A 23,201-nucleotide genomic window follows, 5' to 3' on the forward strand; every position below is an offset into this window, starting at 1 on the left:
TGGAGAATGTAGGTTTTGTACTCAACAGTATGTATTAAAGGCAGGACTGTTGCGTATAATACCAGGATATTCTTTGATGTGTGGCATCTTTTTAGAACTTTGCAAGCAAAGAGCTCACTCAAAAGGCCTTGACGGGGTTGAGTGGATCTTTCTTTTGAATATTTTGAAGAAAGGTGGTCTTTAACAGGGAGCAAATGGTGCTAAGTCAGCTTATTTGCTGTGACCCTCGAGTTTCTGGTTGTAACTCCATCCTGCTCTGATGGCAAGAAGCAGGAGCTGTCATGGAAGGTTGTTAAAAACGATCTTGTGTACCAGCAGTGATTTGCTGTTTCCAGCTAAATACATAACAGCTAATACTGTCTGTTCCCTATGTGACAGATGTTAGCATTTATGTTCCTAATAAGCTATGAACTTGAATTTGAATTCAGATCATCTGAAGTGATCTAGACTTCCTGTTCTTTCAAATATAAAATACTTTGGAAACCAAAGTTAGTCTCATATTTAAAAAAAAAATAATAATGAAATGATGTCCCTATAATTTAAAGTTACAGAAATATCGTTGCAATTTCTCAGTAGTTTTCTAAGAAACCTTTTATATAAAAAGATGACCTCTGTTTAAGACAAACAAATGAACAAAACCCTCAAAACCAAAGGGTGAAGTATCTCGCAGTCAGGGCTGATCAGAGAGCCTCCAGTGACTCCTGCAAGACTCCCCCTTGCCTCCCCCCCAGTCAATGGTGGATAAGCGTGTTTTGTGTTTTTCTTTTACATGCTCATCATGTGAGGTGACATGCCTGCAGACCCTGCCCTCATGACTGAATGTCTGCCTCTGGTAAAGAACATATTTCAATCGTGTGATGAACATACTTTGAATCCTGCAGTGGGGAAGACTTGGCATTTATGGGTCAGGTTATCTGGCTCTCAGCTCACTAGCAGCTCTGAGAGGACCCTTGCAAAACAGTGCAGTAGAGGACGAGGCACGTTTACTGTTCGGAAGTTTTGCATGTGATATGGGAATTTACTGGGGGATTTTGTCTTATTTTGATCAAAACTAATTGTAATGTCAGTCTGTTACAAAGATTGCTATTCAAAATAAGGCTTTTAAGAATTGAAATGGAGCTATTTTAAGTTCTGTGAAGTGGCAATGACTTAAAAATATTAAGTTTGGTTTACGTGGTTTTTTTTTTTTTTTGTATGTATGTGAACTAAAAAAGGGGAATACAACAGCTTAGGATAGTATCAATTTCAGTGTAGCCTGTCCTTTTTTTCCCTTTATTTTTCTCTATTTGTTCTTTCAGAGGATTAAAAAATTCTGAATCTGACCTACGCTGAAAGTCTGCTTCGGCAAACTAAATGTCTTTTTGACTGTTTGCTTTTTCTGTGTTGTTTCTTGAAAGAACTGAGCACTGACTTACCTGTTCAAAGCAACAAGATGACTCCCAGTGCCTTGAACAGTGCAGAATCTAGCATAGAGTGCTTGGCTGAGCTCTGTGAACGGCTGAGCCCTGCTGCTGAAATGAGTACCTGGACTGACTCTCCTGGGACTTCAGATTTTGGGACAGCAGAGGGTCACTTTGTGTGTTTGTGTGTTCCAGTTTATACTTTGCGTTAAAGACACAAAGAAAACTCTGATCTTAGCATATGCCTGCATAGTACAGGGGAGAAGCTAACTTGGCTGAATACCAGTGAAGGTAATGAAGGAAAATTGCAGTTGGGCTCAAACTAGCTGTCTGTTTTTCCCAAGACTATTCCACAACCTGAAATGTGAACTAGCTGCACTGAATTAACACAGGTTGTGTTGTCTTTGCTGCTCTTGCAACCTTATCTTAGTTAAATGTGGTTAGGAAAAGACAACAGCTCTCACACAAATTTGCTGGGGTGGCTGAAGTGGATGTAATATTCCCTCCCAGCAGACCTAGCCAAAGCAGGCTAGAGCTTTGTTGCTTGCATTTAAATTATGGTCATAACAACTTGTGTTTTCGGTGATGTAGTTAAACCCTTTGAGAAAGGTTAAAGAGAAAGTGCTAACTGCAGCTCTGAATGTTTGGCTTTTCTGTACCTTTGTGTTTTAGGGTTGTGTGTCTGTTCTTGTTAATATCTTTACTTTGTCTTTGAGCATAGTAAAGATGTTGGGCATTTCTTGTTCTCCCTGTATATTTTAAAAGTATTACTGAGCACACACAACATGCTGTCACAGTGAACACAGGGTTCTCTATTACTGTGCTTAGCTATAGAGAGGATTATATTAAACTTGGTAACCTTGCTGAAGCCCCTTTGTACATTGCTGCTATATTGATAATCTTCACATGATTCAACTGCAGTTGAAAACCTTTTATTCACAGCATTAACACTTTCCATCCCAGTGAAGATTAGAATCTTTGATATCAGGAGATGGGCTCTTTGATGTGCAGATAATTTTTTTTTTTTTTTTTTTTTTTTAATTAATGTGGTCCTGCAGATGTTGCCTTGGACACTTCTTTACCTGGGCATATACAGGGAGTACTCATCAAGCCTAACCATTCAAAAATGGGTAAAACAATTTATTGATGAACGGATTAGTGGTTAACTGAGGGACTGTTATACTGTTTGATTGCTTACAAAATAGTGAGTGCTTTAGGAAAATATTTGCATTCTAAAAGAAATCCACAATAACATTTTAGAGTAATAAAGAAAAACATTTCCTAGTGTTCCGCATCTAAAAATAAAGAAACAGTATTACCTACGAATCAGTAAATTGCAGGAACAATATAAGATGTGCTGACATTTTGTATCTGTGATGAATGCAGACCTATTAATGAACAGCTTTCCTCTAAAATTTAAAGTTAAATGCATAGAAAATCATTGGAACTTATTGCCCCATCTTCAATATTGTACATTGTAGAATCACAATTTTGGTGACATTTGCTTTGCCTGTCTTTAAAGTAAAGGGAATCCGGCCAGTAAAAAAGAATTTCAAGCTTGATTTCCTTTTCTTTGCCCATGATTTTATTTTATGCTAGTTCTTTTCCAAATACTTGGTGTTCCTTGTAATTTAATAAGAAGTGTTTCAGGTAGACTGCTGGCCCATTTCTCCATATATTTAAGACCTTCATCAAGCAACCAGTGGAAAATTCTTGCAAGTGTTTATATGACAGCTTTCACTTGCATCTCACAATTATGGCATCTCTGTGGCCCGGATCATTGCAAGTCTCACTGCATCCACAGTTGTCTGGGAGAGTCAGAAAGACAGGACAGGCTGATCATAACACGTTCCAGGTCTCTCTTCTGCCATATAGTGCATAGGGGAAAGGTCGCTGCAGGAAGAGTGTGGTGAAAGAAGAAGCGGTATAATAGAGGAGGGAGAGCTGGCTGTGCTTGGAGGTCACTTCATTTGTGGTTTTTTTTTTTTTTCTTTGAGTTAAACTTTTCAGCAGTTGCTGTCTGTCCACTTTCCTTTTTGAAGGATTTTCACATTTCTTCCTGCAACTCCATGAGTTTTAAAATAGCCGTTTTTATCCTCTTGTCTCTGCCAAGTCTGTTGGTGGTATCCTGGGAACCTTTACTGCTCTCCAGTAAAGGGCGGGAATGTTCAGGCTAGTACTGCTTTGGCCTTTGTGCAACTTTTGCGTTCCAGTAGAAAAAAGTAAAGAAGTATATGTGAATTACACCTAGATTTTGAGTTGTCTTTGTCACTCCTATGTGCTACTTCCTTCTAAAAGTCCAGAAGGTGAACTCCCAAAGAATGAATATATTTAAAGTTTCAAGGGATTGCTGTGTTCAGAGATGCTGCAGCTTGACAAACTAATCTCTTACTTTGAATGCTTGGTTTGAAAACTTTTGAAGTGAATTAGGTCATGGTCGCTTTTGCCAATTTTAGTGATTCCTTGGTTGGGAAAATGGATCAAGCAATGAGAGGTAACTTTGCTGATTACATATCCTAACATAACATATTATTGTTTCCATATTGCTGTGGAAAAGAAGACTTGTCTTAAAACCTGAGACTTTCAGTTCACTTTTTTCTGTGCTACATGCTGTTTGTAGTCTTACATTTAAATCTAAATAATTTAGTGAAAAATGTAGATCTACCAAATTCCTCTGTATTAGTTTCAGACAAAGAGCCACATTTCTTGAATCATATTTCTTTAATGAAGTAGCTGCCAAGCTATGTATTACAGCATCTGTTGCTTAAAAAAAAATAAAAAAATTTAGGAACATTGAATAGTTTAAATAACATTAAAATTTGAATAGTGAATGTTTTGCATTTTTGCTTATTATGGGGTCAGTTGCAATGGTTATGTTTTGGGTTTTTTTGTTTGTTTTTTTAAATATAACCTTAAACTTGGAAAGCTTTTTATAAAGAGTGCTGGTTTTGATTTACTTTTTATTTTATGTCAAAATGTAATGTAATCAAATGCTTGTAATTGTGCAGTTGATAGACTTACTTGTAGAGGATACATAAACCAAACAAACAAAAAAACCCCAAACAGAAATAGTCAAAAAATATAATTGCTTGTGAGAATATTAAATAAATCATAAGAGCTAGATTCCCTAGCTGTTGATAGTATAATTATTTAATTACTGACAACGTGCATCGTCTGTACTAATGCACTCTCAGGTAATGTGAGAAAATACTGCTGCTGCTGCTGTACTTGCATTATAACATTTAAAAGGATCTGTCACATTTTTCCCGCTCTTTCCTATGTTTTAGTGAATATCCCAAGTAATGTTTGAGAAATGAAACTTGACTTTAGTCTTCAAATCACTAAAAGGAAAAAAGTAGTTGTTTAAAGTGGTTAACTTTCTTAACCACTTTAATGTTCTTAAAATATTTGTATCTTCAAAGAACTTTATGTAATTTCTTCAATAGGTTTAGTAATGAGTAAGGATCATTTAGTTTAAGGTATTTTCTGTTGATATTATTTAACTGGGGAAGGTGACCCTGAGCTAAATTGCAATGTGTGATTTGAATGCCCATGGGCTACCCTTCATTGGTTTGATTGGGGGAGATTATCTGGATTTCTAATATACTTTAATTACTCTGCTTATATAAATTGTCACATTAGAAGCTTCTTAACTGTTGAGTCTGTTCTGTTAATGATCCACTAACAATAGGAATATACTAGGCTCTTCCACTGAGATTTGAAGATTTATACCATCAATGAAAGAATTGGAATGGCTCCGTTTAAACCTACTGTATCTTCAATAGGAAAGAGTACGTGATCTGCTTCTACTCAGGCAGCAATTGATGTGTGGTAAATTGAAAGGATCTGTAGCCTTTTTTATTTTGTTAATAGACATTTTTTCAATTAAGGGAACATAATGCAAAATATGTTTTAGGATGCTTAGGGGCGATGTTTTCCTGATGTGCGTGTGGAAAAAACAGAAAACAGTATGATTAGGATTTTTGGGTGGAGGAAGGTGAAGTATCTTTTAGCAATGATTAGCTAAGATTTTACAGAGAAGCTGCCGTAATTGAAATGCTGCCCTAATGTCTGTGTGTGTCTCTTACAACCTAAGCTAGATGCCCTGGTATTTTTATTTATCTCTCTCTCTCTTTCTCTATATCTACACATATATTAAAAAAATCCTTTAAATTATGGTCTGAAGCACCTCAGTCCTTGAGTTTTATGGTGATTTAGGCCTCTTTTGACCTTTTACTCCTGAGTACTAGGGCATCTGCCTGCCTGACGACTCTGTTCAGATGAGCTAGGAGGATACCAGAACTTGGAAGACTCCTGCTCTCAAATGGTGTAGGGGTCTTCCAAGATACAGTGGTCTGATGGCCTACAGTAAGAGGTTCAGCTGAGCAGCAACTTTTTTGGCACATACAGCATGCATGTCTTATACAACAAACCACTCTTCTCTTCTATGTGGGATTTTGTCTACTGTTAGCCTACAGAAAATGCAAAGTAAAGGATTGAATCCAGTGTGTCTGGTGGGCCCAGAGACGTCTGATTCAGTGTCATGAAGAACAGAAATCTGTGTGCTTGGAACCACTGTAGAGTTCCACTGCTGAAGATGTGTACTTAAATATGTTTGTTCGGGTTTTTTTGGTTTTGTTTTGTTTGTTTGTTTTAAATAACAGACAACAGTCTGATTGATTAAATATCTGTTATCTAGTGATTAGGACGTAATATGGGGAGGGAAGGGTGTAATGGGCTCTATTCCTTGTTCTGGGATTTCACATTTTTATACAGTGACTGACTTAATGTAAAACTCGCCATCAAGAGCAGAGCTTGATCCCAAAAACAGGCTGTCAAAACTGGATACAGGTGCCCTCCACCCTGAGGCTGTGGCTCTTTGGTTGTTACATAAAAAAATGTGTATTCCAGGTTTCAAAATGAAGGTAGCTACTGCTGCACCTTGTGCAGCCTGCTTTTTTTGGTGTGGGTTAGTCATGATCAGATTTCTGGTCCCCAGTAGATGGAGATTGTGGGTTAGATGCTCAGCTCAAGGCTTTTATGTAGCTCAATTGCAGGCACCTAGGGAACTTCCTGGTCAAAAGAAGGTGATCTGACTAAGTGAGCAGTTTGGGAATTATGATTCAGAAGTCTGAGATCTCTTTGTGCCCTGCTTTTTAACCATTATGTCTTTTTATCCCTTTGGATCTCATCCAACATCTAAGACATGTCACTTCGTGCATGCTTGACATTGTTGTGCCTGATGAAGGCATGTTGTAACACTGACATGTGTGATGTTGTGCAAGTCTGTGCTATAAAAAACTTAAGCACAAATGGATGAATTAAAGCATTTGATAAAAATCCTGGATGTTAGAGTTCTGAAAAGCATCCCTCTTTCTCTTGTTAGCCTTCCCTACCTCATCACACCAATCAGTGATCATCATATGCATACATAACCAGGCATATTATTCGGACATCCTTTTTGCAGTAAATGTTTAAACATGCAGTTTATTGTGGATTATTGAAGCAAATTAAAGTGAAGGAAGAACACTGGAACATGATTTAATAAATACTGATCTGATGAGGGCATGTTAATGTTTGATAATATTGTATCATGATTTTTCCAGTTCTGTTTGTACAGTCAGCAGTACAGCTCTGTGGTGGTGGTGATGCTATCATTATGACTTACACAGTGATGACACTTTCATTATAAACTGGGAGTTTTTCAAATATGTCTTTTAATGGATGGGAAAATTTATTTTTGGCTTTAAGTTTCTCATGTTGCTTATCTTTCTGAAATCTATTTTTTAATTCCATAGAAGTGGGTGAAAATTCTGTGCTCTCAAGTGGGTTTTGTTTTTTTTTTTTTTAATTATCGAAGAGTGAAAAGGCTGTTGCTCAAATGTGAAGAAACTGTATAGATACTTCATATGTATATTGCAGATATGGAAACAACTTAAGTTGAGAGATTCTGATTTGAGGTGGGATTGCTTCTTCTGTCTGGTTCCTACCCAGTCTCAATATACTGGGTCCTATATAAAGGGATATAAAAAATAAATTGTATGCCAAAGAGCTTAGAAACAGATTTAAAAGGGGACTTGGATGTTTCAGTCAGACTTGGGTAGAATTTAGTCACCTTCATTCATGCATGTTTCACTGAAACAGCCTGAATGTGGAAGTGTCTGAAAGTGTGTAGGTGACTGTTTTAACCACTGAAGTTCCCTAGGTACCTGAACTTGTGTGCCCAGAGACACTAAGGCTGTTTTCACAGGCCTTAGCTGTTTAGCATCCAGCTTAAGCACTTTGAGGCCATAAACTAGATGTTTTAGCACTTAAAATTCTTGTAAGCGTGCTGTCAGTGCACTTACTAAACACGCTGATAACTAAGAGTTCAGTGCAGAGCTCTGCAACCCGGCATACCTGCATTCATAACTATGGCCAGGAGAAAGAAGGTTCACCTTTTTAGACGTTAGGTCAAGTGGTCACATCATTCACCAGTGATCAGGAAGCCAAGAGCCTTTACCGTGAGGTGCCTGAAACCCACATCTGTGACTTGTCACCAATCTCTAAGCATGGTTAGGTTGGGGCACTTTCTTCTTGGAGGAGCTGGGCCATTGTGGAACCACTGTGCAGCTAGAGTGGCACTTCTGTGACTCGAGATCCATTTCATTTTCATGAATTTGCATGTATAAGAGAGGTAGGATCATACAGTTTGCTACTTGTACCTTGGCACAGCTCCATGATACTGCATTGAAAGCAGACTTGAACCCAGATGCAGCCATTTTGTCCTTGCCTTTGTGAATGCCAGTATTATAGTCCATACCTAAAGTAGCTTTTCTTTTTTCAATGTTTTGAAAAATTCTGTATAAAAGTAATTAACTCTAAAAATGTATTCTCTTTCACACTTTGTATTATATTTTATGGTAGTATAACAGGTTATGATTTCAGAAATGTACATGTATTTAGTGTAAACTGCATATTTGAAGCACAGACATAAAAATAAGTAAATGCTTATGAACAAATTACTAAGTAGAAGTTGAATAGTGACTTTGTCAACATGGAAGTTGGTATCCATGTGGATCAATGGAATAAGTGTTATAGTTGCAATTTTCTATAACTATCATGTAACTAAATGCCGTAATAGTCAACTAGTTGAATACCCATACTGGATTATTTTCAAAGGCATATGGACAGCATGCAAGGATCTTTTTCAGCTTAATCTTGGATAGGACTAGTTACTGGAAATGTGTATGGCTTCTGCCAAAACCTCACTTCCAGTTCTGGTCACCGTAAGAAGCAACAATTCTGGTGGAATGGAAGGAAGAAATGAGTAGAGGTATTAAAGAAGTATTGATGTTTTATGGCATTTGAAGAAAGTGAAATTGGATGAGTAATTTTGAACTAAATTCCGAAATGCTGCTTGGTAAATATTGTTTGGTCACTGAAGCTGAGTAGACTGCTGTCTAGCAGAGATCTCGGAGTTTTGCACCTGTAGCAGTAGCACAAATTTTGAGTGTATCACTGCAGTGAGATTTATACAACCACAGAAAATATGACTGGATATTTTTCTACAGGAAAGCCCAATTTTTGCCATGCAATAGGGCTATATAATTTCTTTGTATTGGCAAGTAAGAGGGGAAGGGAAGCAGAAACCTTTCCATATGAAATGGAGTAGTGTCAACACTAGCACTTCTATTTTGGCTTTTATTTTAATGCCATGTTTATTGTGTAACTTGTTGCTAATCTTTTCAGCAGAAACAAATATAGTGTTAATTGTATTAATGTGGCTTTTGATTTTTGGGAGACCTTAAGCTGATAACTTTATTGTTGCGCACATTTCCGAGTAGCTGACATCACCTCTGTGTCTGGGGTTTGTTGAGAGAATGTAAAGCTCTTCTGTCTTCTTCACTGAAATCAAAACTCTCACTTTATTGTTCTCTGCGTCAGCTGATCTCCATATCTCTTCAGTTCTTTATGCTGAAATCATCATAGCTACCCCATAGCTGAAGAAGCCTCAACTTCCCCCAATCACTTCTGTGGCTGTTACCTCCTGTATGGCAACATTAAAATAGGACCAAGGCACAATGCATTTGCTGCCAAAATATCAAAACAAGAAACTGCGTTGATACTCTTACAGTGATGCAAAAAGAGGGAGAATGTTTGGAAGGGAAATCTCCCAAATTCAAGTATTCTTCAAGTTCCAAGTATTCCAATAATTCAAGTATTATTCTGTGATCTGCAGAGAGCACAAAAACCCCTATTACCTGTCTTTGAATCTGAGTGTGATGATGCTTTGTTTCATTTCACTTTGCCTGAGTTTTCCTTGAAAGAACTGATGTTAGCAGTTGAAATTCTAAGCATCAAAGCCATTTATCATTTTAGAAATACTCATATATCTCTACCCAATCTCCTTAGATTTATCCAAGGGTGTTGGTCCTGCAGGTGTTGTTTTTTAAATCCCACCCCCCCCCCAACATTAAAAGGTCATTCAGGTCCTTTAAAAAGACTTTCCTGAGCTTAATCTTGGCTGTACTGGGCAGCTGAGTCCTGTGGATGTTGTGACTGGCCTGGTAGGGGGAGAGAGGTCTTCTCTCACGTTGGGGAGTTCTGAAGCCTTGCCGATCAAATGAAATGACATTGTATTAAGTCTGGATGCCAATATGCAGCCAGTGCAGATTATGGACTAGTAGTGACTTGAGTTTCCATTGTATAGGCAGGCTTCTGCATTTTATGTGTTTTACTTTTCCAGCTTGACCTAAAGTTTCACTTCATTTTAGTAATCCAGGCTTGCAAAAGCATGGTTTATGATTGTAAAAGCATGGTTTATGATTACAATACCTGCATCAATATAAATGGCTGCAATTCCTTACCCAGGTGTAGGATGTAGAAAATAATCCCACATGCTACTGCTATACCTAGACGTCCAGCACAATCCTCATTCAGGTAGCACAAACATTCCCTTCTTTTATAAACCCAGGGTTTATTTGATCTGATAGCAGAATGAAAAAACACACCTCTTTTTACAGAAATAGGAAATCCATGATTTAAAACAAGTAAAAACCACACCAAGTTATTACCATTGTAATGAAGCACCAGTGGTTCCAGAGCTCTTAACACAATGGAAAACTAGATGTATATAGTTTCAGAAGTGGAGCGGTGTTTGATGGTGTGCTTGTCTAGTGTTAGAAAAATGTGGAAGCCTGAATAAAAAGTAAAATTGTATTTATCCATATTTTTATGGAATTAAAAAATTTGCATATTGGTAGAAGTAGCTGGCTACATCAGCTGCAGCGTATATTGATGCCCCATCGATTCTAAGCATTTACCTTATTGCAAGCATTTGTGTAGGTTACTATGAATAAACATAAATACTGATTTGTATGTGTTGCCCTTCCACTGACACAGAGATATATTACCTTACTTTGGAAGTCTGTACACCCTTCTACTTTGCATAGATGGCTAAAGGAGATGCAAGGCACCCTTCTTTGGAGAGACAATTTAGAGGAGAGAAAAAGGTCCTTGCAATTTTACAGCGTAGTCTGGATGTAAGTAGGGCAGAACTTGGTCCCAGAAGTTTTATTCTCTGCACTATGAGGCATCATACTTTCCTTTCTTAACAAAATAAAACAGAAAAGCACTTTTTAACTGTTAAACTTTTCTCTTTTTTTTTTTTTTGTAATAGGCAAAAATATGTTTTTAACTTGCTTCTTTAGCCCTGCTTTTACCTTTTCGTTGTTTGTCCTCTAGACCTCACTATTTCTGCACCCTTTTCTTTATCCTTTTTTTAATAAGGGGATACTCCCAAAGAAGTATTGCTTGACTTTTTATGCTAATCTCACTTCTATTTCAATTCATGTTGACTTGGAGAATATGCCTGGTAAATAGGAATACCAACTGACATACTGAATATAATCCTCAGTTTCTAAGCATTGATTGTTTTCACAGCATCCTTAAAGGGTAAGCTGTCTTACTATCCAAATATCATGGCTGGGAAACTGAGGCTAACAAAGGCTGTATGATTTCTGTGAAGCCACAGAGGGAATAAATGTTGGGTTTAGAATTCCTGGCTTCTGTTCCTGTGTTTGGACTCACACCGTCTCTCAAAGAAATACTTGATTCATCCTAATGTTACGTACCTTTCCATGTCTGTTAAACGTAGCCATTTGAAAAGTAGCTGGTACTCAATTCTCTCTCTGTCCTATTGAAACTAATGGATGCCTGCAGGCCAGCATAAGGTATCGTTACCTTTGACAGCCAGTATGTTTTATGTTTTAAATTATGTGTTAGGCAGAATTTTTGGATACTAATTTGATATAATGAGATGCGCTTCTAATATCAACCCTAGTACGGGAAGGCCTTGCAGCCAGCCTACTCTTTATTTAAAATTATTCCATTTCAGATGTCCTAATGAGTGCTGTGAGTTGTGTAATTCTTCCATAATTTTCCTACATTCCCAGAAGAGAACTAGGGCTGGAGTTTTTTCTATTTTTGTTTTGGTTTATTTCAAATTAGGGTGAGCACAGAATAAAGATCTAGGGGAAGAGTTTTGTGAAACAGTTGCTATTGTGAGAATGGCAATTAAGAAAAAAAAATATTATAGTCTACAAATGTTAGTGTTAAGGCAAGTCTCGAAGCCTCCGCTTTTGCCATTATCTTATAAATATCTTGACTCTGACTTTACAGTGCTGTTTATAGAATTTAATAAAGCAAATGTAATAATGCTGCCTGTGCTTTAATGCACAATCTCAATTGAGTTGACCAGAAGATAAATAGGAACAGGAATGATAGTGCGTTCCTACAGATTGTTTTTAATAAGCATGTTATTTAGTTGATCAGCCCGGTGCTGTAATGCCTCCTATCCTGCTCTACCAGACAAATTTATTAATGCTTCCCCCCGCCCCCCATTTCTCTGAGAACATTGATTCCCTGCAGACATATCTCTATTAAACCTCTAGAAAGTCACAACTTCCAAATTAGATTAAGTAGCAGGAATGGTACTAGAAGAATCAAAGAAAATTGAGTGCGTTATTGAATTCATGCCACATTGTCTCAGGAAGAGATGGGAGTTATGTGTAGTGGTAACTTTTGTCCTTACTGTACTAACAAAGCTGTGGGCATTGCTGTCAAACCTAATTGTCTGCAGCACATCAGGATAAAATGAATCTTTTCGCTTATCTAAACTCGCACCTAGTGAGGTTTTACAAATGAGAAATAGATTTCAGAAGGAAGCTTTACAATTGATCAAAATCATTTGCCATTATTTGCTGTACACAACCCTATCCTAAAAACCCTGCTGACAAAAATTTTTAAAAAGTATCTGGCTTTGGATTGTAAGCAGACTTGCTTGTCATGCTAGCAGTTGCAAAATGCAGATATTAATTTTAAAGATGCCTATTTCTCATTTTGATCTGACATATTAAAAAGCATATAATTAATGGTTGACATTAGTAATTAACTTTAACTTTATGGTGCTTAATATGCCATCATTCATCCATCAAATAACTGGTATGCATAATGTCTTTGCATAAAGGTTTTAATTGCACAAAATGATCCTTCAGTTCTCAGGCTCTATGGTTTAAAGTAGTTGTAAATGCATTTTTAAAAGATGTGAATTTTTCATTTATTGAACGTAAACATTGTTTTTGTTTCTCCTTAGGAGTGTGCACAAACGTGTAAGCCAGGGACTTCAACTAGGGAACACGGCCCCAGACGCACAGCTTCCATTAGTGACTAAAGAGCACCACCTTGCTGTCGCCAGTGCTCTCTGGAGAAATTTCTTTCCCTACTTGAAGAGCCAGAGAATGTCACAGATGCCACCTTCCCCACAGCTTGCTGATACAGCTGCAGGTTAGCATTGACACTCCCTGCGACTTACTGGATTTGGTGCTATTTTCTGGGTCACAAACTTTCAAGGATTTTGCATTTTGGGATATTTCTGCTTCCAGGTAGTAACTTAAATATGCATAAATGCAAAAAAAGTAGATTCTATGCTAAATATTTTGACAAGAAGAAATATTGTAGTGTTGAATTACTCGATAGAATGCAAACAGATTGAGAACTCCAAAGGGGTTTGAAGCTATACAAGCCTGACTTCTTTTTCCCTACTAGTCACAGATTATAATCAACGTTGCAAATGTTATACAATATGAATGAGAATACCTTCTTTCACTATATCTAGAATTTACATATTTTGGTAGAAGTTTATTATAATTTTGTGTTGAACTATTCATTATGGTTGCGATTCAAACTCGATTTTTTAAAATAATATTTTACATTTGAAGACAATTTTTAAAAGGTTGATTACATTGTTTTTTGCTGAACCCTTATGGTCATGGTCGTAAAACTATTTTGTAATTAATTTTAAGTATTTATCTTGCTTTATACTGAAGGGTTTTAATCTTGAAGTACAACGTTCCATATGTATGTGAACTCCGCGTGCAATGAGTCAGCATGGCAGTGAATAGAAAGAAATCCCAGTTTGATCTTTAACATCAGTAGCTAGCATTGTATTCTGTAGTTACAATGAAATCTTGTATCCATTTGACTAAAATTTAGAGAAGTGAAATATTTTATATTTTTTTTTCCCATCATGATATGAATTGGATAAAGTTACAAGCTCAGAAGTACCAAGTTAGTAATAGAAAAGTTAAAAGACCCTTCATTTGAAGCAGCTCTGCAGTCGTTAGTAGGTAACATTAATGAAGGAGGCAGTGTGCAACAGTAGTGGTCTCACACTGCTGAAGCGTGTATGGGAAACAGCAATACAAATCAAAGGAAGAGGTTGTTAATGTCAAAACTTTCATTCATTTCCTACAGTGTCATATCTTTTTATTTTATATTAACACAGTGAAATAGCAAGAACAATCTATTATAAACTCCACTTAGAAGCAGGGGAGTGCAGTTGTGACCTGCTTTATAGAGATGTGTTAGGCAGTACTACAGAGGAAGGCAAACCCTTCCCACGCTGTATGAGCTTCTTGCCTTAGAGGTTGCAGCCCAGAGGAGAGAGCAGCTGTCACAGCTCTCCTGCTCCCCCTGCCAGGCAGATAGCCTGGGACTCACGTTATCGTTTCTGTCTCCCATTTCTCCTCCACCCATGTTATGGCTGATGCTGTAGAAACAATGTGATAACCTGAGAGAAGTCTGGCACAAATTGCTTCCTCACGTAAGGCAGAGTGGGGACTCTGTATGACCTCCTTTTTTTATTCCGAGGCACATAAGGAAATGTGAAGTCCTTCGTAGCTGAAGGTAGTATGTCCCTACACCATTAATTAAAATAGCTTCATTGTTGTTTCTGAAAACTAGCCTTTTCTGTCTAATTCAAAGTCAGCTTCTCAATGCATGCAGTTTTATAAATCATTATTTTAATAAATTAATACTACATTTATATTTAACTTGAATTGAAGAATTTGGGAACTAGTGAGCCCTTTTATTTCATTGCCTTCCAAAGTCAGTTTTCCTGACTCATTTGATGCCTCTCATTTCCTATAACCTAATAACTGCTCAGCGTTTCAGATTACATTTTCTTCCTCAGTTTAAATGCATCTGTCATTTGCAGCATAAAGAATGTGCTATATTTTTTATGCTGGTAGTGTCAGATACAGATTCCACAGTAGACCTAACAAACAGCAAAAGGTTATGTTTCATTAACAAAAACTCTGCAGAAAGTACTGTCCTAGTTTCTAGATCTGCAACTGTTATATGAAGATCCTTTTTTCAAGAATAAGCTTGTCCGTAGTGCTTTATTTACACAGTAGCTTCTGATACATGAAAGTCTATTCTAAAAATAGAAAGATACCAGCTTTTACTGAGTGAATTCTTTCCAAATACAATTCTTTACTGCGAGAAGTGTGTAAAAACAGCTAAGCAAATAAATAAATTTCAACCCTGTAAAGCACAGTAATACTTGGGTGTACAAGGAAAGAAGTGGTGGATGGAGGCAAGAAAGGGAGGCCAAGAAGACAAAAAAGCAAGTTTTTAAGACATGTTTTTTATTGCATAGGTGGTAAAGCTATGCCTTCAGGATTTATAATCTGTAGTTTTGTGAATATATTTAAAATCGCGTATGTTTGGATTCATTTTCCCTCCTTTGCATTCAGCGTGTCATGTCAACTTACAAACTCCTTGGGACAGAGACTACATTTTAACGTGTACAAACTCTGTCTGTTAGAATAGTTGCCCAGTTTTAATTGAGATTTCTGGTACTCCCAGACTGCACATTATTAATCATAATTAATTTTCAATGCTTTTTAGTGGAACAGGGTTGTACTGAGAAACCGTTAACCTGGTGCCATGTTTTTTTCTCTTTAAAATCAGGTTTTACTCTCTTAGCTTTGGATATACCCAGCAAAGCCCTATCAGATCTCCAGCCACAGCCCGTTCTATCAATGATGCAGCTGTTTGGATGGGATGACATGGTGTGGCCTCAGCTGGTGTCAAGATATCTAAGTCACCTAATTCAAAACAGGTGAAAAATTGCAACTGCTTGTTCTTCCAGTACCCTCTCATTCCTTCATTAGACTTGTGGAAAATGTTGCTTCAAACAGTAATTTTTCATTAAGATGGTCCAAGTTCTTTGCATCTATTAAAGTTCTAGGTTTCTTGAAATCATCTGGGACATTTCACAGGGAATAGCGGGTGTTATTTGGGTTGGGTTGTTTGGTTGGTTTTATAGCTTAAGATACTCAAAATTTGTCAGGAAGATAGGTAGTATGTTGAAAAAGTTATTTGTCTTTTATATAGCTAACCACTTTTTTTCTTCCTAGTGGAAACAGTGTTGTTACTAACAGATTTTGGAAAATGGGGACCTAGACAGTATCTTCAGAGGAATACTTCCGTGAAGAGCAATATTGCATCAAAGTGAAATACCTGAACCCATAACCTATTTGTAATTTGCATAGTTATAGTTATCCACCCCCTTCTATTGTTGTTACACTTGGGCAAAGTTGTTACAGCTTGACAAGGCAGTAGCCTCCTGCCCTAGCTGCACTTGAATAATGTAACTTGGTAAATTTTAAAATTTCTAGTTAAAAGTACTGGTCTTACTTTTCCCCTACCAGTTACACTTAACGCAAAAACTTAAATCTTATAAAAAGTCAGGATAAAGATTATCACAGAAATCTGAAGATGCTATATAGTAAGTATTCAATGTTTAAATATCTTGACTTCCTCAAAACGAAGAACTTCTGCAGGAAGCTGAGTACGATGGGTTGGGCGGTATTGAAAGTATAAGGAAAATGATCATAAGGAAATGCATGCATTTTTGACAAGCTTGGAACAATTTCTGAGTACATATTAACCTTCACGTAGCTCAGGTTTCTGAGACCTGCGAAATGGATGCTTTAAATTAAATAATAGGTTTAGAAAATTTATCACATTCCTATGTTTATGTGCCAATGTTGAATTTTCACAGAATCACAGAATTGTTTATGTTGGAAGGGACTCTTGAGATCAGGTAGTCTAACTTTTTCAATGCTTCTGCTCAAGCAGGGTCAGCTAGAGCAGATTGCCCAGGACTCTCCAGTCAGAATTTTATATACCTGAGAAATTTTGTTTGCTTTAAGTAGGCCTCTACGAACCTAAGATAGATGGGTGGTGGTGGTGGTTGTGGTTGTGGGTTTGGTTTTTTTTGTTTTTGTTTTTTCACCATCACCCCGCTTCTGAATCAGGCTTTGAAAGCAGGGGAGGTGAGAGATGAGAGAGGAAGAGGGAGTGTTTCTATGTCGGACTGTATTTGAAAGTGAAAAATGTTGCACATTTTTAGGGTACATATTGTACTAAGGAGCATAGCTGTAAATCATGATATGGTAAAGACTATTTCAGTGTGATCAGCAAAGATGAAGCTATGGCCTTCTTGCAGGGAGATGCTAAAAGAGGTTGAATTTAGTTCCTTGTGTGTCAGTTTGGAACTTAGGAGAGGAGCATTGAGTCCTCTGATTTGCTGTATTTCTCTTGTATGAACTTTTTAGGATCAGTTTCATGCAAGGTTGCAGACACCTAGCACCTGCTGAATGAAATAGGAGTTAAGCACATAAATACCCATTTATAATTTGAATTTTGTTGCTCTTCAGGTGAGATCAAGAAAAACATTTTGATGCCTAAACTGGAATTTTGGTATAATTTAGGTGTTTAAGGCTAATTACCCGTTCCCCCAGTAAACACATAAGTGATTGAAAGCAGTTACTTCTAGTATTCATTAGCAATATTCATTAAGCACCTGACATTGTTATATATGTATCCACAGATACATTGCTGTGCTGGCTGAGGTAACGTTTACTGTATTTGGAACCATGGCCAAAGCCTCCCTGTTCCCAAGTGTTTGGGAGCACAGTTGCATTAGCAAGTGCAGACCACGCATGTGTGGCTAGTACTGAGTTCCCCATACAGCCCTGCTGCCCCAATTTCATCTAAAAATGCAGTTAGTATTAATGATAGTTACCTGGTGTACATTAGCTGAGAGGTTAGAGCACTTGTGCAAGAATTTGGAAAACCCAAGTTAAGTGGGTCTTGCACTCTGAGGGAATTCAAGCCTTTATTTCCAAATACCGCCTTAGAAAGGAATGAGAGGACCTTGCCCTCCTCTGGCAGGTTGCCATGGACTAACTGAAAATGTCAGGTTCAGGGATCCATATTGAGAGAACTAGCAGGAGAAAGCATGACTCCATAGTTGAGTGATGATGGATATTTGTCTTTTGCTTACATGTGTGTATGTTCTCACTCTTTCTGGTTCTCTCATATGTTCTCACTCTCTCTCACTCTCTGCTTTTTGGAATATCCCCCCTGCTGGAAGCATGGGACAGAAAGCACTCAGAGGCAAATATTTTTGCCCCTAAAGCTGTTGGGGTTGCGATGCCCAGCCTCAAGGAGAATTGTCTGTTTCCCCTATCAGTTGCCTCAAGGCCAACAAAGTAAAAACTGAAGTGTCTGAGACTAGGTGAAGGTATGTCCCTACCTCATCAACAGAGCTGTAAGGTGCTCAGATTTCCGTGTGAAAGGACAATGAGTACCTACGATACGACTTTTTTGGTAGAATTATACACAGGTATCATGTATGTCATTTTATTATATGCTAATAAGATGGCAATTTTTTGGAGCATGATTCATGTACTTATTTACCTTAGGCAGTTGTAGAGCAAAAGTTATCGAAGTATCTAAGTGCTGGGATCTTAAGACTTCATGGTTACTGCGCTCTGATAATTTTCACATCAGACATTCTCAGTTAAAAAGTAAAAAGATTATTTTGTTGCTGATGCTGTTACATACCCTGCAAGCTCTGCTTGGTCTCTTTAAGATTGAAGCTTTTTCTGCACATCAGCTATTTCAATATCGATAATAAAGGTTCTGATGGACAAGCGCACGAGCTTTGACATTTCTTTTGCAGTAGTGCCTAAAAGTTCCTCTCCAGATCTGTGTTGTGTAGTGCGTCATAGTATTATAACCTGTTTAAACTAACTTTAAGCATGTGTATAAGCTCACTGGTTTAAAAGGACCACTTGCCGTGCTTCTAGCAGGTAATTATTGTTCTTTCCTTTCTTAAGGATTAGGAGCATATTCCTCTCCAGTTTTAGGAAGATGCCTAAGTGGCCTACCTACCAGCAAGCAAGAGAAACAGGAGTGAGACTACAGCAGAAAGTGTTTTTGTGAGCCTTTGGGGCCAAGTAGACTAGCTCTGTACATCAAGATTACATAAGGCTGGAATTGTTTATATGTTACTGCAAAGAGCATTAAGTCCATAGGCATCCTGTTTTTTTCTCTTTTTGTACTGGAATTTAATTTTCATTTTTTGTATTATTTGCTTGCATTTGGACTCATTTATTTTGTCAATAGTACTTCAGCAGGGATGTTCAGACAAAATACACAGTTGTTATTGGTTTTAACTAAATGAAACAGAAAAAAAACCTTATTAATGTTTTTTAGTGAGAAACAGAATCCAGTTTGGTTTCCATCTGGATCTGTGTTGACTTTCTGTTGCAAGCATAAGTAAAAATTCAGTAGAAAATAAGTAGATTTATATGTACATATAAAAGAAAAGAGTACAAGCATTTTTCATTAAAGTCGAAGCACCTAGGACTGACCAGGGAGGAAATCTCTCAAATAAAAAGGTGTAACTATTTTCAAGAAATTTCACTGACCTGAAGCACACATGGAGCTCATCCAATAGGAATTGGGAACAGGGTGCAGAACAGACCTGCTGTCCGTTAGCAAGGAGTTTCTACAGAATTAATGATGCGGGGCTGATGTGCTTGGGAAAAAGTGACTACAGCAGCTACTCCCGGTGGTAAGGGACGTAAAACTTTGGGAACACTGAACAGTAGAGTACGGGGATTGCGCATTGAGAGTTGATGGTGCCATTGACTCCGGCCTGACACCTGGCTGGTAGAACAGTAGCGAGTGTTTGATTGAAAGTATATACAGCAAGTTTGCTCTGTGTGTGAATGCATATACTTGTGTGTATATACATACATAAATACATATGTCTGTAAGCGTACATCAAGTATAGCGGTTTCCTTTCTCATCTCCGAGGTGCCTTTTTATGTTTCCAGTTTTTGATCTGTTTCTAACATGACACATCTTTATTTGCTAAAGCAGACCTTCTCTCCTCCATCTTTTACGTAGTTAGAACTAAGCAGACTTCAGAGTAGCATGGGGCACCTGAGCTAGCTTTATGTGAAAGGCTGGAGTAGCTTAAGCAGCGTCAATATGAAGTTCCAGGTTGATTCAGATAAACTATTTCCAGCATTGTACATTGTCAATTTAGATAATACTGTCAAATCATCCATTGTTAGAATAAGGCATTTCCCATTGTGTGAATTTTTCCCCGTTTTATGTAGTGAAAACGTATGTATATGTGTATGTATGCTTTTATATTACCAAATTTATCATGTTCTCTGTATTTAGGCATCAGGATATTGTGAGCAAAGTCTGTAGAGTACACAAAAGGAATGCCAGTTGGCCTTTCTGTTACTTTAATTGTTTCTGTGCACTGTTTCTGTATGTCTACAGCCAAATGAGACACTCTGCCACCTTTTTGCATGCTTTTGTTAGATCTCTTTACCTTTTTCTTCCTCTTCTACCAATGCAGTGCACTGCGTGAAGCTTTTTCTAGTATGGGATATACATCCTATGAAGCTTTGACAGTACGTTCTTGGTTTCGATGCATTTTGCAAATGTTCATAGATCAACCAAGTGGTATGCTGGCCAAGACAGATGCTGAGCGAACAGTTGGTAAGTGTTCACATTTCCCTAATGTTTGCAGTAACGATTCTATATTGCAAAACTGGCAAACATTTTCAGCTAATTACAAAATGTATTTTTGTTTGTATTCCTTTACTCTTACCTAATTACAAAATGTGTTTCTTTACGCTGCTTGTGCTATTTATTGATAGTTTGCCCGCTCTGCATATGACAAATTTATCACAAACAAAGATAAAAGAGCTTGTTTCCTTGGAAGCAAAGAACAAAAACTTGCTCCCAAGGAGACAAGCTATTTTTCCCCTATGGAGAAACTGCTCTGAAAAAAGTGAAAATCTGAAGTAAATAGTCAGAAATCATGCTGTGAATGCTCTAAAAGAAAAAAAAGGAAAAAAATCCAATTGCAAGTAATTCTTCCCTTTTCTATATTGGATATTTTGCTTTCTTAGAGCAATATTTCATCACTTCTTCTGAAAAACACTGCAGTTCTAATTATTTGTAGAACACATCTTCTAGTGACTATTTTTCGTACACATTTTGTAGATTTTGAAGAAAACAATCAGTAGAATGAAAGACTTGGTTATACATACTTAATACTCTTCATTCTCATGTATCTGTGTTAGAAACAGAAGTAGTTTAGACATGCATTCTTTGTCTAGAAAGATGCAGTTGGTTGCAGAATCCTTGTATTTTAGATGTTTTAAAATTATGTTTCATTTTATGATTTTGGGACTAGAATAAATCGAAAAGCATAACTGTATACTATATTTACTGCTGTGCTCTCTTGTAACAAACAGGGAAAGCCTATACGGAGCAGCTGACTGAAATGACAAGACTGATTTTTAAACTCTCAGAAGTAGAAAACATTCTTTCGAAAGCTCAGGTTGAAGAGCCAGTTTTCAAGCAAGACCCTAAAAATGCTCTTGTCCAATTTATTAAGGTACTGTACATCTCTGTGTTAGCTTCATAGGACAATTTCAGGGAAAAGGAATTATGTATCGGATTTTGTCTGGTGTACAAAAAGAAATTACACAAACCTTGAAAGAGACTTAGTAAGTTTATTTATTTCAATGTTTCTGTTTTCTCAGGCTGTTGGTAGAACTTACAGTGGCCTTCAGACACTCCCTGAGAAATCTGCCATGGTAGCAAAGACTCTGGAGTATTTAGGTGATGTATTAAAGTATGTAAAACCTTATCTGAAGGTAAAAGGACCTCCAGAAGGTCTGCAGCTTACATATTGGATCATAGGTAATTATTTTGCAACTTCTTTTCTTTTGGGAAATAGTTTTAAGGAATCGTAAAATGTGACTTTTAATACTTTTTTTTTTCTCTATCCTGTCTATCTTAATGGTTTAAAAAAGCAAAGTCATCAAGATGTTACAGTTAGATATTTCATTTTCTTGGACTGTTTTTCTTTGGTTTTTATCCTGATGCCTAACCTCCTTGTGGTTTGTTTTGTTTTTTTTTTTAATTACCCCTGCAAATCAGTGTTTTCAGAAGTAAGATGTTTTCATGTCTTTTACCACTGAAAACCACCTGTTTTACCTAAACAAAACCAGAAACAGTGACAAGCCAGAGGAGCAATGTTATGACATGGTACATCGTATTTACTGGAGTTACAATAGCGAACAGGTTGGCTTAGGAATGTAATTTGCTTCCTTTTAGAACTGCTCCTCTTACATACACTCTGTATGTAAGAGGAGGTTTACTAAAGCTCAAATTCTAGTATTTGTTCATTAAAGCGTGGAACCACTGATAAGATGGAAAAATATGAGTGCTGTTTATTATGAATGAATGTGCCAGTCTGACTCACCTTTAAAAATAGGGTAAACCTTATGTATCTTAAAGACAGAGGTAATGATTTGCATGTACACACAGTGTACATCCTGATTATAAGGGCTACAGTGAAAAGCGTGACCACGATGCAGAAGGTGCATCAAATGTAATGGAATATGAATTTTGTAAAATACTTTACTTTTCTATTGCAAGATCTGCATGTTTTCTTATACAAGACTTATGTCGAATTAAATGTTTTTCGATATCCAGATGGTGGGCTGGAGCCTTCTAAAGTAACTTTAGATTGGTATTTTCTTTTCTGTTCTTTCCAGTAGGAAATGATTAATCTTCAGTCATGCTGTTGTGTGTGTCAGAAATTATCCTTTCTTTTTAGTTAAGAGAACATAAAAAAGATTTAAAAGAAAAAAAAATATTTAAGTGTATTTCAATCACTTCTTCACATTCTGTAGGCTTGTTAAATTATAGGGATCAAAGCAAGAAAGAACAAATCTAAACACCTCCTGTCTATGGTCAGATTGTGTCTTCTACTGTCCCATACATCACAGCAGTGATAATAGGAGTACTTTTAGCTGGAATGAGCATGTTTCTTTCAAAACAGGAAGCTTAGACAACAGTATCAGAAGTATTGTTAAGTGATTGTTCTCATTCTCTATGATTGATCATTGTGTTTTCTTTCACTCCAGAAGATTAATGTTGTTTTGCGTTGTTTTTAGAGATGGTAACGAATGACTCTTATAGATGAATAATATCTTGTAACAGCCTACTTTTGATCTTTCATTATTTTCAAAGTCTTAAACATATTTGCTTGGGATATTCCTGTATTTTCAACCCAGC

The 23,201-nt window shown here is 37.1% G+C and overlaps 1 protein-coding gene across 2 annotated transcripts in view; it reads left to right on the forward strand.

Annotated features, from left to right (window-relative positions):
• Positions 1 to 23,201, forward strand: part of MMS22L (MMS22 like, DNA repair protein) — a 94,652-nt gene that overhangs the window by 54,075 nt on the left and 17,376 nt on the right. The window contains exons 14-18 of one of the 2 annotated variants that reach the window (XM_050893818.1): positions 13,036 to 13,226; positions 15,696 to 15,846; positions 20,461 to 20,609; positions 21,374 to 21,510; positions 21,659 to 21,818. In XM_050893818.1, coding sequence (XP_050749775.1) covers positions 13,036 to 13,226; positions 15,696 to 15,846; positions 20,461 to 20,609; positions 21,374 to 21,510; positions 21,659 to 21,818 — 788 coding nt within the window. Of the gene's footprint in view, positions 1 to 13,035; positions 13,227 to 15,695; positions 15,847 to 20,460; positions 20,610 to 21,367; positions 21,511 to 21,658; positions 21,819 to 23,201 lie in introns of both variants that reach the window. The other variant, XM_050893817.1, reaches the window with a different exon arrangement.

Source organism: Gymnogyps californianus, chromosome 3 (genome assembly GCF_018139145.2).
Source record: "Gymnogyps californianus isolate 813 chromosome 3, ASM1813914v2, whole genome shotgun sequence".
Taxonomy (NCBI): Eukaryota; Metazoa; Chordata; class Aves; order Accipitriformes; family Cathartidae; genus Gymnogyps; species Gymnogyps californianus.